The 17,943-nt window shown below is 43.4% G+C and overlaps 1 protein-coding gene across 2 annotated transcripts in view; it reads left to right on the forward strand.

Moving 5' to 3' along the window:
* Nucleotides 1-10,862, forward strand: part of arid2 (AT-rich interactive domain 2) — a 70,855-nt gene extending 59,993 nt beyond the window's left edge. The window contains exons 15-21 of one of the 2 annotated variants that reach the window (XM_067254327.1): nt 142-2,474; nt 2,635-2,798; nt 2,964-3,102; nt 3,453-3,535; nt 5,264-5,387; nt 6,024-6,115; nt 9,391-10,862. In XM_067254327.1, coding sequence (XP_067110428.1) covers nt 142-2,474; nt 2,635-2,798; nt 2,964-3,102; nt 3,453-3,535; nt 5,264-5,387; nt 6,024-6,115; nt 9,391-9,502 — 3,047 coding nt within the window. In that variant the 3' untranslated portion in view covers nt 9,503-10,862. Of the gene's footprint in view, nt 1-141; nt 2,475-2,634; nt 2,799-2,963; nt 3,103-3,452; nt 3,536-4,608; nt 5,388-6,023; nt 6,116-9,390 lie in introns of those variants that run through there. The other variant, XR_010878808.1, reaches the window with a different exon arrangement.
* The last annotated feature ends 7,081 nt before the right edge of the window (nt 10,863-17,943 follow it).

Consider the following 17,943-nt stretch of genomic DNA (forward strand, 5'->3'; position numbering starts at 1 on the left):
CAAATAAGCTTCAGAAAGACAGACCTTTATTACTGCATTCTTAGGATATGGGTAAATGCTGTCAATGTATCATTAAGTATGTTGTGAGAGTTGAAACTGAAATCGAATGTTTTATTGTATCTCTTTCTTTCTTTGAATTAGGCTTACCTCCTGGACTCCAGTTTGCACAGCCCCCTATCCCCAGCCTTAATGCCAGTGGGGCTTCTCCACAGGTGGCCTCTCCCACTCCAGAAGTACCACACATGGCTCAGACAACTGTTCCCAGGCTCCCTCAGCAGCAGCTACATCACAACTCTCTCATCATGGTCCAGCAGCAGGCCCACTCTAGGGATATCCTTAAATCAGCAATGATGCAAAGTTCTATCCCGTCTTCACCTGTCATTCAAAACCACTTCCCCTCTCCACAACCGCAGCAGCCGCATTTAGGCCACCAATCCGGCCCCGTCCTCCCTCCTGGTACCCCGGTGACGCTGATTCAGCAAGTACCACAGGGCCACATCCTCTCAGCGAGGGTGCAGGGCTCATGTCCTCCCATGGCCCAGCGCCCACCTGCACCTCATACACCTCCCCTGACAGTTCAATCAGGACTTCAGCAGGACACAACTGGACACTCAGCAACTCCTCACTATGGCCCAGGTGTGTCAGTTCCCTCTTCGACGCTACAGAACTTCCAGATGGGAGGAGGTCAGGTGTTTACCATTGCAGGTGTACCCAATACCCAGGGTTCCCGGGTCACTTTTCAAAATATAGCCCCCAAACCAGCTCCATCACAGGATGGCGGATCCATGTCTACAACAGCCACTCCTGGCCAGCCCCAGCAGTCCAGTGTTGTCATCATTAACCCCAATGCGCAACACAGCCCAACATACAACCCAGCCATCCACCAGATCGTGCTTGGCAATCCCTCTGTAATGCCTGGTGCCCAGACTATCCAGCTAGCAGGGCAGCCCGGAACTAGTTCCAACCCCTCATCCTGCCCTCCTCCCACACCCATCGCCCAGGTCCAGAGTCATCTTCCTGTCAGCCAGATGTCATCAGTTAAACATCAGCAGCAGCAGATACACCCTCAACCCCTTCCTCTGTCTCCTCAGCCACCTCCTGCCCAGCCTACCTCCACTGAGTCCAGTTTGATCAAACAGTTACTGCTTCCAAAGCGAGGGCCCTCCACACCGGGAGGGAAGCTTATTCTCCCCGCACCGCAAGTACCCCCTCCCACCAACACTCGAGCATCAAGTCCCCAGGTGCTGTACCAGCAACCTCAGCAGCTCAATGTTCAATTGGTGCCTGGCTCGATCCAGGCCCAGGGTGCCCTCCAGACAGTCCAGCTTCTACCAGGACAACTCCTCTCTACCAGCAGCTCAGCCACAATCATCCAGGCCCCAGCACCTGGGGGCCAGGTCACTTTTACTGTGGTGCCCAACACGAGCTTCACCACCTCTGCGGCAGCCGCCACGGTCAGCCAGGGTGCTGTCACTCCCGGCATGCTTCTACCGCACCAAACGGGGAGTGTAACAGGGGGACCACCACCACCCCTCAGGGGTGACAAGATCATATGCCAGAAAGAGGAGGAGGCCAAAGACGCCACAGGGCTGCACATCCATGAGCGCAAAATTGAAGTGATGGAGAATTCATCACTGGCAGAAGGGGGAGCTCCAGCTGGAAAAACGAGCAACGGGGACCTGGCAGGGACCAAGCTGCTAAATGGAAGGAAGTGTGTAGATTCTAGTTTACCTCCGTACTACTCAGGGAACAGCCAGGGGGTGGTTAACGGGCCAGCTAGCGAGGTCTTCCCCACCAATGGGAGGCAGCAGGACTTGCAGGAGGGACATACTGACCCCAAAAAGACTCTTGTCAATGGGGTTTGTGACCTTGATCGGGGGGATGCCTCTAATGCTGGAACCCACTTTAACAGAATCATTCCAAATCACATCGCTTCCAAACACTTCGGAAACGGGGAGGTGCCCTCTCCCCAGAAGCTGCAGGATACTGTCCAGCAGCCCCCACCTCCCCAGCAGGACACTGCCAAAGCTGAGCCAGTAGAACGCCTGGCCAATGGGCCCCAAATGGTGTGCAACAAAAGTTCAGTTGAACTGTCCAATGGGCCATTGGGGCTCAACTCTGCTGCTGTGCCCACGCTAAGGCAACAGCTGGTTCCCAATGCTGCACCTACCAACATCACTGTCAACTCTCATAATCCTGCTGGGCTACGGACTGTGCCGGCTAATGGAGGCAGTGGTGAAGGACGGGCACCTAAGAGGCCGGCAGAGGATGATGACCGGGACAATACAACCTCAGGTATCCCCAGCAAGGTGGGGGTACGTATTATTACCATCAGTGACCCTAACAATGCCGGAAGCAGCTCCACCATGGTGGCTGTGCCTGCTGGAGCAGACCCAAGCACAGTAGCCAAAGTAGCATTAGAGAGCGCCACACATCAGAGAAACTGCTCTCCCCCACAGGCAGCCAGCACCATGGTGAGTACTATATTTGTTGTAAAGCAGTATGAGCCCAGTATTCTTGTCAGAAGTCTATGCAAAGTCTCTACTCAGAAATAAATCTAAATACATGTAGCTTTTATCTTTAACAGTGTATTTGTATAACTTGGTCTTCTAATGCTTACATGTTTTCCCTTAGCCTGGCATGACGCCATCTTCACCCCCTGCTATACAGCAGACTGATCAGACAGGCAGCCCCAGATTGAACTCTTCTATATTGCCACGACATGCATCACCAGGTCCCTCAGAGCAGATCAGAAAATCAGGACAAAACTTCAAGTGTCTGTGGCAATCATGTAAACGGTGAGTTTAATGCTGGTCATACAGTGGAAAAGAAACATAAACATACAAACCTGACATACAGTGCATGTTTCACATTGTCTTGCATAGCAATCATGGCTTTTGTTCAGTCCCTTGACACATTGTATAATCATCGCTAAACGTGTGTGCGTTTTATTCTCCCTCCAGGTGGTTTGAGACTCCATCACAAGTTTTCTACCATGCAGCTACCCAGCATGGCGGTAAGGACATGTATGGTGGCCAGTGCCTATGGGAAGGATGTGAACCCTTTCCACGGCAGAGACTGTCTTTCATAACCCACTTGCAGGCAAGTCCAAACTCCCACCCATTTATGGGTTGTTAAGAAATATAGACTCAGTTCAATTAGCATTTTAGTGGAGACATGCAAAACATATTAACATACTGTAAGAATTTAACGAGCATGGCCAAATAAATTGTCGAAAGAAAAAGTTAAATTTGAAGTTGAAAATGGTCCTATTAGTTGTCTGTTTTTCATATAAAGGGTGTGGGCAATTACCTAATTTCAACTTTCAATGACAGATAATTTTTCTTCTTTTCTTGCCCTTTTTTAAATTGGGGGGGAGGGGGGCGGATGTTTTGTCTTGTCTTGTGCATCTGCATAATGCTGCTTAATGTTTCACCTCAATCCACCTGTAGGATAAGCACTGTTCTCGGGATGCCTTGTTAGCAGCAATGAAAATGGAGGAACAGAAACAGGGCATCAATCAGACAACTTCCAAGTATGTACTTGTACATTTTTGTGCATTTATTTGAACAAAATAGAAAAGGATCAAAGAAAGTACAAGCACTTACACAAAAGACAAAGAATCAGTGTTTCCGCTATATGCATTCTGTAGCGGTGTGCCACTGCTTCAGAGATAAAAACTTTTATTCATAAAGTTGCAATTACTTTGAAGCTGTCCGCTCCACGGAACTCAAATGAACGGTCATTTGCGTCCCCACTTACACTCTCCACTTTGAGGATGAGCAACTGGATCTGGATCTTCACTCGCGAAGTCATGGCAACCAAATTAACAGCAGCGCGAATACAGTTTTCTCCTCAGATGGTTACTATAGTCAAGCTCTACAAATTTGAGGATTTTTAGAGTACTACTGTAGGATTAAGTCACAACTAGCCTAGATGATCGGATTAAGTTAAGTAGCTACCCGAGAACAAGAAAAAAGGTACATACATTTTACAGTTTAAATAAACGTTACCTATTGATGTTCATATATAGCTCTAACAGTGACGTTAGCAGTCAATGAATCATAAAATAATACAGGTAAAATATAGCCAGTCTAATTGTCAACCATGTATATATTCCTGATCGCATTTTTTTACTGAGGTAATGTTACCTGAATTCAGGCTACAGTACTTGTACCGTAGCTAGGGAGGGGCACTATGCCGCAAAGTTTTTAAGGAAACGCCTTCTAGTTATGTAATGTTACTGGTGGCTACAATATTTTAATGTTCGTACTGGTTTTGTGATAAAATATTTGACGTGGGAGAATTTCCTGACGTTACGCATTCTCAAATGTAACATTATTAGAAAGTAGATAGGCAGGAGTACTAGAGTATTAGTACTACTGACCATCAACGGGCCACCTCTGGAGGAGTTTCCGTATGATAGAGCCTTGGAGCTCTTTTTTGAAAAATCGAAGTGCTCTGTCAAGCTGCAAACGTTGGTTCTAAATACAGATACATTCAATAGATATAGTCAATAAATATGTTAAAAAGTAAGTGTGTGTCGTCGTCGTCTCGTCTCCCCCCCTCCTCCTGCACTTAACCCCCTGCTGCTGAAAAAAATCCTAGAGGGAAACACTGATCATCAAATCATTATCCCTCCAGAGATGGCACCTCTCTTGTGAGGAGAAGATGACCATGGAGGATAAGGCTTCTATTTTCCTTTTTTATTTATTTATATATACCTGTTTATAAGTATTTTTGGTTACTATGTTTTTGTTCTTCCACAGCTTTTGACTGGTCTTCTAACACATTCAATCATATACAAGCCAAGATGTCTTCATGAGATCTTGATCATCAACTTACCATGCCACGTGTATTTATATCTAAGAAGGGTTCACAAATTAAAAAGCTTGCTAAAGGGCTGATGTTGTTCAACATGTATAGATTAATGTTATATTAACACTCTTTTGGGAACAAAACTATACACTGCTCTTTTACCAAATCCACTTATGCTATGCAAAACCAACATTGTTGCTACAACATTGTAGTAACCCATTGTACTTGCATAGTAATTATGTGCACTTATTGTAGTTGTATAATAATGTTGCCAATATTTATATTCTAGATCCAAATAATAAAACACCTTTGAATGTATTCATCTGAATGCTTCTCACTGGTTCTTAAATATTTAGCTGCAATAATTGCAGTGTCTTATTGATCATTTAATGTACTTTATTCACTGTCTAACATGATTTTGTGGACGTGTTGTGTTGCTGTGCAGGCCTCAGTCAGTAGCATGCAGCACTCCAACACCGCGAGCTCAGAAAGCTATAGTCAATCATCCGAGTGCAGCTCTTATGGCCCTGCGCAGGGGTTCTAGAAACCTGGTGTTCAGAGACTTCACTGTAAGTTGTACTCTTTTCATAAAGATTTTATCATAAAAGCGCTCTCATGTACAGCCTACATGGATAATAGTAGTTCACAGCATTGTAATTACCTTCAAAATTACATCCCGTTACATAGTTTTTTATGTGTTTTTTTAAATAAGCTATGATAGTTAATAGTAATTGTATAAAATTCACTGAACCAGAGTCAAGTTTATTCAGGTACCATTGTCAGTCTAAATATTAAATGTATTGTTCAATCAATTGGTATACACTTGTACGGTGTTGTACTCCATAGTATGGAGTATTCACATCAAACAAAATTTCCTGTGAATATATAGGGGAAAGTAAGTCAGGGGAAGCTTCTGACATAGTGATTCATACCTACTGTACCTCCAAGCACAGTAGCAATGGTTAGATGCTGATGTGCTATCTCAGAGACTTGGGGACTGGCTGTCTTTTAATCCACTAAATATTCCCCACTGTCCCAGAGTAATTAAGAGCACTGTATTGAAGACACTGTAAATGCCAAGAGATGGGTGACAGACCTTGCCAAATCTATCAATTGTTTTGTTGTCATAGTTCTTACAGATTGGTCATTAATTGTTCTTGGGAATATTTCTTGTGAATATGAACTATGTTTTTTTCTTTTCTTAGGATGAAAAAGAGGGACCAATGACAAAACACATAAGACTAACTGCTGCCTTAACTCTAAAGAACATCGCAAAGTATTCAGATTGCGGTCGGAAGTAAGTTGACACTCTCAAAGTTGCTATTCAAATCTTTGCTATACTGTTGATGTCTAGTTAAGTTATTGGTGCTCACAAGTCTCACAAGAGCCATGGAAAGTATGCGTACACTATCGTTCCACAAAGTCGAGTAAATACAGTTTACATTTACATGCATTCATTTAGCAGACGGTTTTATCCAAAGCGACTTCCAAGAGAGAGTTTTACAAAAGAGCATAGGTCACTGATCATAACAACGAGATAGCCCCAAACATTGCGAGCAGCCAAAACATGAAGCATACATTTTGGAAAACCAAATAAGTGCCAAAGGGAAGAACCATAAGAGCATGCAGTTAAACAAGTTACAATTGAACAACATGAAACTCCCCGCAAGAGTGTACCTGTAGAAAAAACAATCAACAGTAAAATATTTCACAGTGATTACAAGAATTTGAAACCGTTACAACTAACCAACAAGAGCAACAAGTCTCTCAATACGAGTCATTGTGATCCTGGAGGAAACTAACATCAGGTCCAGCCAAGCATTCCTAAGTGCCGTTGTACTCCCGGAACAAGTGCGTCTTGAGCCTTTTCTTGAAGGTGGGGAGACAGTCAGTGTGTAAGGCTGGAGGAGAGACTTGATGTAGTTGGGTGCAGTCCCATTTATTGCTCGAAAGGTCAGTACCAGGTCGGTAACATGGGAGCGTCTGGGTAGATTGAAGACCAGACGGGCCGCCGTGTTCTGAATCCTCTGGATAGGGCGGGTTGCGCATGCTGGGAGACCGGCGAGCAGCGAGTTGCAGTAGTCCAACTTTGAGAGGACAAGTGCTTGGACTAGCAGCTGGGTGGAATGCTCAGACAGGTATCTCCTGATCTTCCGGATGTTGTAGAGGGTGAATCTACACGACCGGGAGACCGCAGCAATGTGGGCTGTGAGGGAGAGCTTGTCATCCATGGTCACCCCGAGGTTCCTGGCAGAGGATGAAGGGGTCATCGTAGCCGATCCCAGGGTGATTGAGAGATCGTGGGAGATGGAGGGTTTGGCCGGGATGATGAGTTCTGTTTTAGCGAGGTTCAGCTGGAGGTGGTGCTCAGTCATCCAGGCGGAGATGTCTGTGAGAAAGGCCTAGATCCTAGCTGAGATCCCCGGATCAGTCGGGGGGAACAACAGGTACAGCTGCGTGTCGTCAGCATAGCAGTGGTAGGAGAAGCCATGGGAGGTGATGATTGGTCCAAGCGAGGTGGTGTAGAGGGAGAAGAGGAGGGGTCCAAGGACGGAGCCCTGTGGGACACCAGTGGAAAGCTGGCAGGGGCCTGACACTTTACCTCCCCAGGAGACCTGGTAGGATCTTCCCGACAGGTAGGATGAGATCCACTGAAGTGCAGTGCCAGTGATGCCCATCTCAGAAAGTCTGGCCAGCAGGATTTGATGGTTAACCGTATCAAACGCTGCAGAAATGTCCAGCAGAATGATGACGGATGACCTCGAAGCCGCTCTGGCAGACTGGAGGGCAGTGGTGACTGACAGGAGGGCAGTTTCTGTGGAGTGGCCAGTCTTGAAGCCCGATTGGTTGGGGTCAAGCAGGTTGTTCTGAGAGAGGAAGTTTGACAGTTGGTTAGATACAGCGCGTTCAATTGTTTTAGAAAAGAAGGGTAGCAGTGATACTGGTCTGTAGTTCTGGAGGACGGCTGGGTTAAGGGAGGGTTTTTTGAGTAGAGGGCTAACTGGCCTGTTTGAAGGCAGAGGGGAAAGTGCCAGAAGTAAGAGAAGAGTTAAGGACATGGAGAAGAAAAGTTATGATGGAGGGAGAGATGGTTTGAAAGAGAGGGGAGGGGACTGGATCAAGGGGACAGGAGGTGGGGCGAAGAGAGAGAATGAGGTCAGAGATCTCTGCCTCGGACAGGGGAGAGAAAGAGTTTAGACATTTAGTTGGGTCAGTCATAGAGGGTGATTGGGTAGGAAAGGTGGGTTCAGGGAACCGACTGCTAATGTCAGCAACTTTTTTCTCAAAGAAGGAGGAGAAGTCGTCTGCTGTCAGGGTGGAGGGGGAGGGTGGGTTAAGAAGGGTGGAGAAGGTAGAGAAAGGTTTGTGAGGGTTTGAGGCAGAGAAGGATTTGAGGAGGGAGTGATACTTATCGAGGTCCTGACCGTCTTTGGACTTGCGCCATCTCCTATCAGCTGCCCGAAGGATGGCCGTTCTTCACGAATCACATCCGTGAGCCCCGGGCAGGAGGGAGAAGATCACGTAGGCCTGGTTGACAGGGGACAGAGAGTGTCGAGTGATTCAGTTAGTGTGGATAACAGGGTGTTGGTGGCAGTGTCAGGGGGGTGGCACATAAACTCGTTAATGGGAGGGAGGGAGGATGTTACAATGGTGGAGAAATGGGAGGGGGATAGGGAGCGGAGGTTGCGGCGGAAAGTTACGTGGGGAGGTAGGAAGAGTATGAGGGAGAGACTCAGAGAATTGGATGAAGGAGTGATCAGAAGTTTATTATTAATTTTAACAGAACTCAAACTAATTTCACAAATGTTTCAAACGGCTATGATTTCACAGCAAATTACATTTTATTCACTTAGAAGATGCGTTTTAATGTGACATACAAATAGCGCCTGCAGGAAGTCCATCAGAAAGGATCAGAAGTGCGTAGTTCTATTACCATTTCGGTGGTCAGTCGAGAAACGATCTGTATTTACCTAAAACTACCAGGTACGATGTGTCAACCACAGTGTAGCGATAACATCTCAACAACTATTACATAGTACAGTTCAGAAAAAACAAGGGCAACATCACACAGTGATGCAGCGAGATCTCAAAAACAATATGCTGGTGTCTCTTGAAGTAATGTACTGCTAAGTGCTACTTCCGGTGCCCTTTGGCCAAGCAAAGCATAGTTACAAAGTGAAAAGTAGTTAAACATGTGTAAATTGTGCAAATAAATGGTTATATGTCCAAGACGTGCGTGCAGGATTGTCAAATAGCAGATACATCAAAACTAAAGGTTAGAGAATGACTGACGATGGTGATGAAGGGATTCAGATCGTTTATTATTGCATGAGTTAAGAAAATGACAAATTTGCTAATTGTTAATTCTCAATTGCATCTGTAATGATACAGTTGAAACAGCAAATGTATGATTAATCTACAATTAAACAATGTTTTAATATTTTATTCTTAATTCAAAGAAAAGTAATGGCCTAAACCTGGATGTTTTTTCCGCTTGTGATGTCATGCCTTAAATATCGAGAGACAAGTTTGTTTTGATCCATGTCCACTTTCCTTCATTTGGCCTTCCAGGTTAGTAAAGAGGCATGAGAATCACCTCTCTGTGCTGGCACTCAGTAACATGGAGGTATCCACCACGCTCGCCAAATGCCTTTACGAACTGACGCGCTCGCTGCAGGCTTGAGGCTAAAGGGACAACTCCTCAACCCATCATCAGAGAAGAGGGAAAATGCTCACCGCAAAATGAGCACACGATAGGGCAGCAGCTGTCTACTGGAACTAAACCGCTCTGCTACCCCTCCCTAACACCCACCTTGTGTGCGCGAATCCTATTCTGCCCCACTCCACACAACAAACTGCCATGGGGTCTTCCACCAGCCTCCCAAAAGGGGGAGCTTTATAGACAGCTGCCATGAGGGACGACAAAAAAAACTAAATACGAGCACATTTTTTGTAAACCTGGGACTGTTTGCAAGGAATTGGTGTGAGTTGGCAGAAAGATATGGGTTTATGGGGAGTTGGGTGAGAGAAGGAGATGGGTCACATCTTGGAGGAGCATCAGCAGGTGACTGGCGCTGTTGTTTTTGTTTAGAACTTGGTAGCTTGGTTTTTCTTACTTGAGTCGATATATTTTCACTTATTTATTATTGAAATGAATACCCTTACAATTAATGAAAAGAATTGTGTAAATATTTGTGAATATATATAAAGAAAATCCTCTTTCAAGCCGATACAGCCACTGGAGAACTTGCTCTGTGGAGTAATAGATGCATTACTTTGGTAGAATTTAACAGTATGGTTTTTCTTTGTTTGCTTTTTTATGATCCCTGGTTACTTGTATCTAATGTGATTCTATACTCAGCAGTGAATGAATGTACTTAAAACCTGTAAATACTTCTGCAAAGGTACTGATGCTGTAAAGTGTATGGAAGGGTAAAGCAGTTTTTTGTGGAACTGTGACTTTTTTTGTATAAAAATACCTTGTAGAACTCATTTTGCTGGCTGAAAGAGTATGGAATAATATATCTGTTCATTTTGTAAAAGAAATATTGAAGGTATCCTTACACACACATACACACACACACACACAGACACACAAAACCTAACATGTATCCACTGTAAACGTTTGTCATGTACGAGCACAGTGCGCGTACCAAATTTTTTTGTATTTGTAAATTGGTTTAAATACATGGAGTTTTATACAGGTTTTCTCCTGTGTTCTTTTCTTTATGTGCAGGTATAATATTTTCTTCACTACTTTTTTCTATCTTAATATAGTGTGGAGTTTTATTGTACTATTTTTTCATTCTTAATACCATGTCACATTCCGGCTCACGTCCTCAGACTGTCCTCTCTACGATGTAATGTGTAACATTTATGACTGCCTGTTGTGTTAGCATCCGAGCGGGGAAACCCACCCATCCTCATTTCTGCGGTGTCAGTAGGATGTGCGATATACATAGACATAACAATCTGTTAGAGATTGGCTTTATTTACTTTGGTGACTGTTTATAGTTTTTAAATAAAATAAAAATTGAATATTTTTTTCTGTTTTGTGGCAAGTTTTTCAATTTCTGTTCAATTGATGTGCTACTGTTACATAAAGTGTTTATTAGGAAATCTGCATGGGCTACATGTTTTGCAAGTCATTGGTCCCAGTCTGGATCACACAGCCACTTGCATATGTTACCAGGATACTCCCTAGCACAAACCTGTTGTGTGACACATTTTGTTGGATCAAAGTAATTTCAGAGATCAGTGTTAAATTGTCTAGCTACCAAAATTTTCTGGTAGCGCAGATTTACAGTGCACACAATAGTTGGGATTGAAAACCGTGTAGTTGTGCTGCCGAATTATGTAGGACCACAAACTTTAATTTGTATACAGTATATCGAGACTGTACAGAGTGTACTGGACAGTCAAAAAGGATACTGGGGCAGAAAGCTATCGATTTATCTTCACTTAGAAGTGTGTTGCTGTATTTATCTCTGGGTCAAGCAAGCTATATTGAGTGCAATTTAAATACAGAACCCGTATAATGTATTTCTCAACAGTTGTCCATTTACCATAACATCATAGTTTGGTTTATTGCTTGATGTGAAGTGCACTATCCAATGAGATGAGACGGTATTGCAAATACAGTGAGGGAATTTTTGGTTTGATCCCCTGCTGATTTTGTACGTTTGCCCACTGACAAAGAAATGATCAGTCTTTAATTTTAATGGTAGGTTTATTTGAACAGTGAGAGACAGAATAACAAAAACAAAATCCAGAAAAACGCATGTCAACATTTCACTTAATGAGTTAAATAAGTATTTGACCCCCTCTCAATCAGAAGGATTTCTGGGTCCCAGGTGTCTTATACAGGTAACGAGCTGAGATTAGGAGCACACTCTTAAAGGGAGTTGTTCTTGGAGCAGCAAGAAATACTGGCTTCCTGTTCTAATAGGACTAGATCTCATGGTAGACATTCTGAGGGCAGCAGTAGTAACATGCCATGTTCTTTAATCGTCAATACAATTTCATTCCATCAATATCCATCCTTTACAATATAGTGTTTTGGATTTTTTGGGAAAAGGAGAAATACTGGCTCTATTTGGAATCGAGAAAAAAATCTAGATAACAGATACCAAGGTCAGTCGGGAGGTGGTGTTAGAAATATTTGTGCAAGCTGAAAATAATGCTGTTGTGGACGATATTTTAAATAATTTTATGTAGAAAGGGAAATTCTGTGCACCATATTTCGGTGTTGATGAAGAAAGTGTTTTGTCCGTGTCTTCATAAACAGAGTGATTAAGTTCAGTTGAGTCGTGGCTTTTAATAAATGATCAATCTACTGTGGCAGACATGTGCACACGCGCTGCAAATAAAGAAAACTCATGCAAATTAAGAAAACATCATGAATTTGACAACACATGCGCAGCATTCAGCAAACGCGCTGCAAATACAACACAACCAAATACATAAACGCGCTGCAAATACATAAACGCGTTGCAAAAACGAAAGCACGCAAACCAAAAACACTGCAAATCTCTAAACCCGTTGCAAAAACGATAGCACGCAAACCGTATCAATCTGCAGATTGGGAGAGAAAACCAGACCCCTGACAATAAAATGACAACACGACACCAGGCTTAGGTCTCAATCATGTCTCTCTCAGCTCTGAAAGCCGGAGGACCATCTTTTATAGGGCACAAGAATGTAAACATAGATTGTGACAGTCAGGCAGTAATAACGTTACAACAGTCTCAGAGAAAGAGATTCACTGCTCCCAACACATGAAAACTCTCAGACTAGAGAGTTCATAGTTAAAGCTCTCCTTGTAGTCATGACAAGGAACGTTTAGCCAGTACTTTCTCCTGACCCCGAACATCTATTAACCCTGACACATAGACACAATATACTCTTATTAATAGCAAGCTTACATGAGAACGTACTAACTAGTATCCAATGACTAGTTCTATTGATTAGTGAATAATGTAAGCACACAGGAAATCCCAATTTCTTCCACAGTGTGCAGAGGCGAAATGCGCCAGACGTTCTTTACAGTTGTTATTACAAACTTTGACTAAGAAGACTGACAGGTGACTTTCAAAGGTGAAAAGCTTCTCACTCCATATATGGGAAACAGATTTCACCTCATGTAAATTGAACTTGTTCAGAACATGTATAAAAAGACTACTTTTTACTATGAAGAGTTAGACAACTCTTGACCGAGTTCCTTGCGGCAAAAATAAACAATACAACTTTCCTTAAACCCGACGACTCTGTGCACTTCTTGAGAAATATGCAAATCATCCCACCCGAATTATGTGAAGAGTCGTCCCCAGATTGGGTAATAGCCTACTCGCTGCCATTGTTGGTTTGATCTTTTTTTTTTCAGGTTCACGGCCAATCAGAGTCAGAGAAGGGCGGGTGTCTTGATTGAAAGAATGGCGCAGGCAGCTCCAGATACCCCCCGCGTAATAAGAAGTACACTTATAAAAGGAAGTAGGCTTGACATGCTTCAATACTGCACACTACTACTTCTGGTCCACTGATGTTAAAAGCCTTTTTTTGTGGTCTCACTGTCAAACTTTGTTGGCCTATATGGTTATTATCGTCATAGCTGTGTATTCAGTTAGGACGACATGACCGCTTGAGTTGTAGAGAGACGCATCTGTTCACACTGATTTCAATAAAATATCTTCAAAAATCTTTTTATATGGTCCATGTATCAATCTTAGCGGACGACACCACCCTTATTGGGCTCATCTCTGGTGGAGACGAGTCTGATTATAGGTGGGAAGCGGCCAACCTGGTGACCTGGTGCAGCCAGAACAACTTAGAGCTCAATGCTCTTAAGACAGTGGAGATGGTTGTGGACTTCAGGAGGAACACAGCCCCACTCACCCCCATCACCCTGTGTGACTCCCCAGTCAACACTGTGGAGTCCTTCCGCTTCCTGGGCACTATCCTCTCCCAGGACCTCAAGTGGGAACTGAACATCAGCTCCCTCATCAAGAAAGCACAACAGAGGATGTACTTCCTTCGGCAGCTGAAGAAGTTCAACCTGCCAAAGACAATGATGGTGCACTTCTACTCAGCCATCATTGAGTCCATCCTCACCTCCTCCATCACCGTCTGGTACGCTGCTGCCACTGCCAAGGACAAGAGCAGACTGCAGCGTATCATCCGTACTGCTGAGAAGGTGATTGGCTGCAATCTGCCTACCCTCGAGGACCTGCACACCTCGAGGACCCTGAGGCGAGCGAGGAAGATTGTGGCCGACTCCTCCCACCCTGGACACTCCCTGTTTCAGTCACTCCCCTCCGGCAGAAGGCTGCGGTCTATCAGGACCAATACCTCACGCCACAAAAACAGTTTCTTCCCTTCCGCTGTTGGCCTCTTCAACAAGGCCAAGGGACCACACTGACTCAAATGACTTATTGCTTAAAACACACTGCTTTTGCACTGCACCACAACATGGTATCTTGTACATTTGTATTTTTTGTAATATTTGTATTTTTGTATTTTTATATTGTAATTTACGGCAACTTATATTTATCCCACTTAGTACTGCTAGTTTATGTACCCTTAGTATAGTTAGTCCACATATTTAAATTTTAGGTATATGTTTATTGTATGCACCTTCCTGCCAAAGCAAATTCCTTGTCTGTGCAAACTTTCATGGCGAATAAATCCCTTTCTGATTCTGATTCTGATTAGTATTTTTATGAAAACATGTTTTAAATTGTGATTTGCCACCACTGCTTATTATTCTTTATTTTCCCACCCCTAAGGATCCCTCAATATTTGGACTACATAGACAACGTCAGTGTCAAAAGGTTTGTCTTGTTAGCGTTACATGAATTGAATTTTTATTTACGTGCCGTTGCACGGTTTAAGAGGTTACAACGTTTTTGTGGCAAAAAGTGCCTTGTGTGCACCAAGGGACCTCAGTGCTAGCCTAACGTCACAACGTCAGCACACTTTAGCAACGACGCAGTTCTAGTAAGACAGACAGCGATATCAGCGAGCCCTCAGCATTAGTACCGTAGCTAAAAGTCTAGGAAAGTTGAGGCTACTTGGTTCTAGTGATGGGAAGATCGGATCATTTTACTGATTCGGTTCTTTGAATCTCGTTCAGCAAAATGAACGAATCTTTTTTCGAGTCATACGTTCATTTCAACTGGGGGGGGTTGCTCAACATTTTGTAGCCAATTCCCTGGCCTAAATACGTCCACTGCAAACACGTATCATATTCTCATGTTAGTGCATGTAAACCAGCAGATACTATTTTAAAAGAAATTCCTGCATTAAAATAATGTATCATGACAGTTTGTATGATTTGAAATGGTCATTTATTATCACACTAGCATTTAATTATCACAGAAAACAATTATGCTGCACTGAACTATAAGTAAAGTACAAAGAGGTGAAAATAACTACACCTGTAATTATTACTTGTGAACGAATATCATTCACGTCTTACTAAACCTAGTCACGCGAAAGTGAACGAGGTAAAAAAATCCTTTCTGTTTCCTCTTCTGAGCCTATGCAGGTCACGTGAAAAATTATCCAAAGATCCGTATCCGAAGACCCAGTCAAAATGAACGAATCGTTTCTGTTTTTGCTAGCTACCAGTACTGAGCCTATGCAGGTCACGTGAAAAACGATCCAAAGATCCGTATCCGAAGACCCAGTCAAAATGAACGAATCGTTTCTGTTTTTGCTAGCTACCAGTACTGAGCCTATGCAGGTCACGTGAAAAACGTTCACGTGACCTGAGACTCGTTCCAAAGACTCGTACCCGGCAGATGAACGAATCGTTCCTCCCAACCGTGTCTTCGGATCAATGTTTCGTTCTTTTGACAACCGGGTCTTCGGATCAATGATTCGTTAATCTGCCTGGTATTTGGATCATTTTTCACGTGACCTGCATAGGCTCAGTACTGGTAACTAGAGGAAACAGTAACGATTCGTTCATTTTGACTGGGTCTTCGGATACGGATCTTTGGATCATTTTTCACGTGACCTGCATAGGCTCAGAAGAGGAAACAGAAAGGATTTACCTCATTCACTTTTGCGTGACTAGGTTTAGTAAGACGTGAATGATATTCGTTTACAAGTGATAATTATAGGTTTAGTTATTTTAACTTTTTATTTTGTTCTCGGCCACGAGAAAATGAACAAATTGCTCTCTGAGACTACTCGTTACTCCCAAGTCATACTAATGATTAGTTCAAAATGAACGAATCGTTCACGAACGACACATCACTACTTGGTTCCCCTTCGTTCTTTTGGTGAGCGATCTCACGAGCCCTACTTACCCAGCGTCATGGAGCCGACCAGCTAAATAGTTAGCACTAGCGTTGCTACCTTCATATCTAGCTCTACAGCTGGCAGCTGTGCTCCATTTTGCTCCTAGATTCAGACCTAGCCCCGATACATTTTAGAGCTTGCCAACTAGTCGGCGTACAAAAATACAGGGTGTTCATATTCACAGCCTGGAAACCCATCTGCAACCGACGCAAGCACACCCCCACAATTTCCCTCTCTAGTTTTTTTTATTTCTTCTATAGCTCTGTGATGATCCACCGTAACGTTATGGAACTCCGTGCCATCAAATGTTCTTTTCCAGAGGCTGTTCTGATTCTCTCTTGGTTTCATGTGCTACAGGGATGTTTTTTATGTTGATCAATAAACACATTTTAATAATTGATGTTCTCACCAGATGATTCACCACATATACAAAAGGGAGTCAGGTGGGTAAGCGGTTAGGGAATCGGGCTAGTAATCTGAAGGTTGCCAGTTTGATTCCGGCTGCGCCAAATGACGTAGTGTCCTTGGGCAAGGCACTTCACCCTACTTGCCTCGGGGGGGAATGTCCTTGTACTTACTGTAAGTCGCTCTGGGTAAGAGCGTCTGCTAAATGTAAATGTAATATACTTTGTATTATTTTAAAGTAATTTGAATAATAACAATGACATTTTCAAGAAATCTACAGTTGGGCTTAACTACCTAATTCTATGCTATATTTTCCATGCTCTCATGCCACATGGATGATCTTGCAGAGGCTGAAAAAATTACAAGGTGTCCACTGATGCATGCAGTGCTGTTGCTACAACTATGTTCGATAAAGGACTGGAGGCTCAGTTTAGTATTAATAAACATGGAAATTGTGCTGTACCATCTGAATTGGGTGCCAACTCTCACATTGTAGATTTAGTAACTAGTTACATGTGATTGCCCAACATATAAAATGGGTAGTATGTGCAAGCCCCTTTTTTTCTCTAAGACAGTGACAAAACTTAAAGGTCCCATGACATGAAATGTTCACTTTAGGAGGTTATGTAACATTGATATGAGTTCCCCTAGCCTGCCTTTGGTCCCCCAGTGGCTAGAAATGTCAATAGGTGTAAACCAAGCCCTGGGTATTCTTCTCCACCTTTGAGAAAATGAAAGCTGAAACGCTCGGTTTTGAAAATTTTCCTATTGTGACGTCACAATAGGGAAGGTTACCTCCCCTTTCTCTGCTTTGCCCGCAGAGAATTTGGCCCACCATTGAGAAAATGAGCTACGACCGTGCAAGCGTGATATTGGGTTTTCCTCGAGACATCATGGCTTGCAAAGACCGAAGCATGGCAGTTAGCCCTGCCTCTTTCTTCCTCGTAGCATTTAAAGCTAGACACAGAAACGGCACGTCCTGAGGAAAGCTCATTGTGGGACTGCTCGTTGTGGCTGTAACCTTCTGCACCAAGGCTGAATTTTGGGAAAGAGACGTCAGATCAGTTTAAGGGGACCACTAAGGCCTATATAAAAGTATCCAAAAACAGCATGTTATGGGATCAGGGGCGCCGTATAGGGAGGAAACTGACAGGGGCCCTAAAAAGTAGGTAAAAACTAATATGAAATTACATTATATTAAATATAATATAAACCATCATCATTGAGTATATATATATTTCAAATATAATAATATATAACATCCAATTGGCGCTGTATTGGCATGAAATGGTTTGTCCCTGCCTTAGCGCACTTATCACTGACGGTGTTTAGGTGCAGTCAGTAGATGCGCTAGTCGCCAGAAATAGTGATCACAATGTCGCCTAGTAAATATAAATCAGGTTTTCAAAAAAGGTC

The sequence above is a fragment of the Osmerus mordax genome, chromosome 17 (assembly GCF_038355195.1).
Source record: "Osmerus mordax isolate fOsmMor3 chromosome 17, fOsmMor3.pri, whole genome shotgun sequence".
Taxonomy (NCBI): domain Eukaryota; kingdom Metazoa; phylum Chordata; class Actinopteri; order Osmeriformes; family Osmeridae; genus Osmerus; species Osmerus mordax.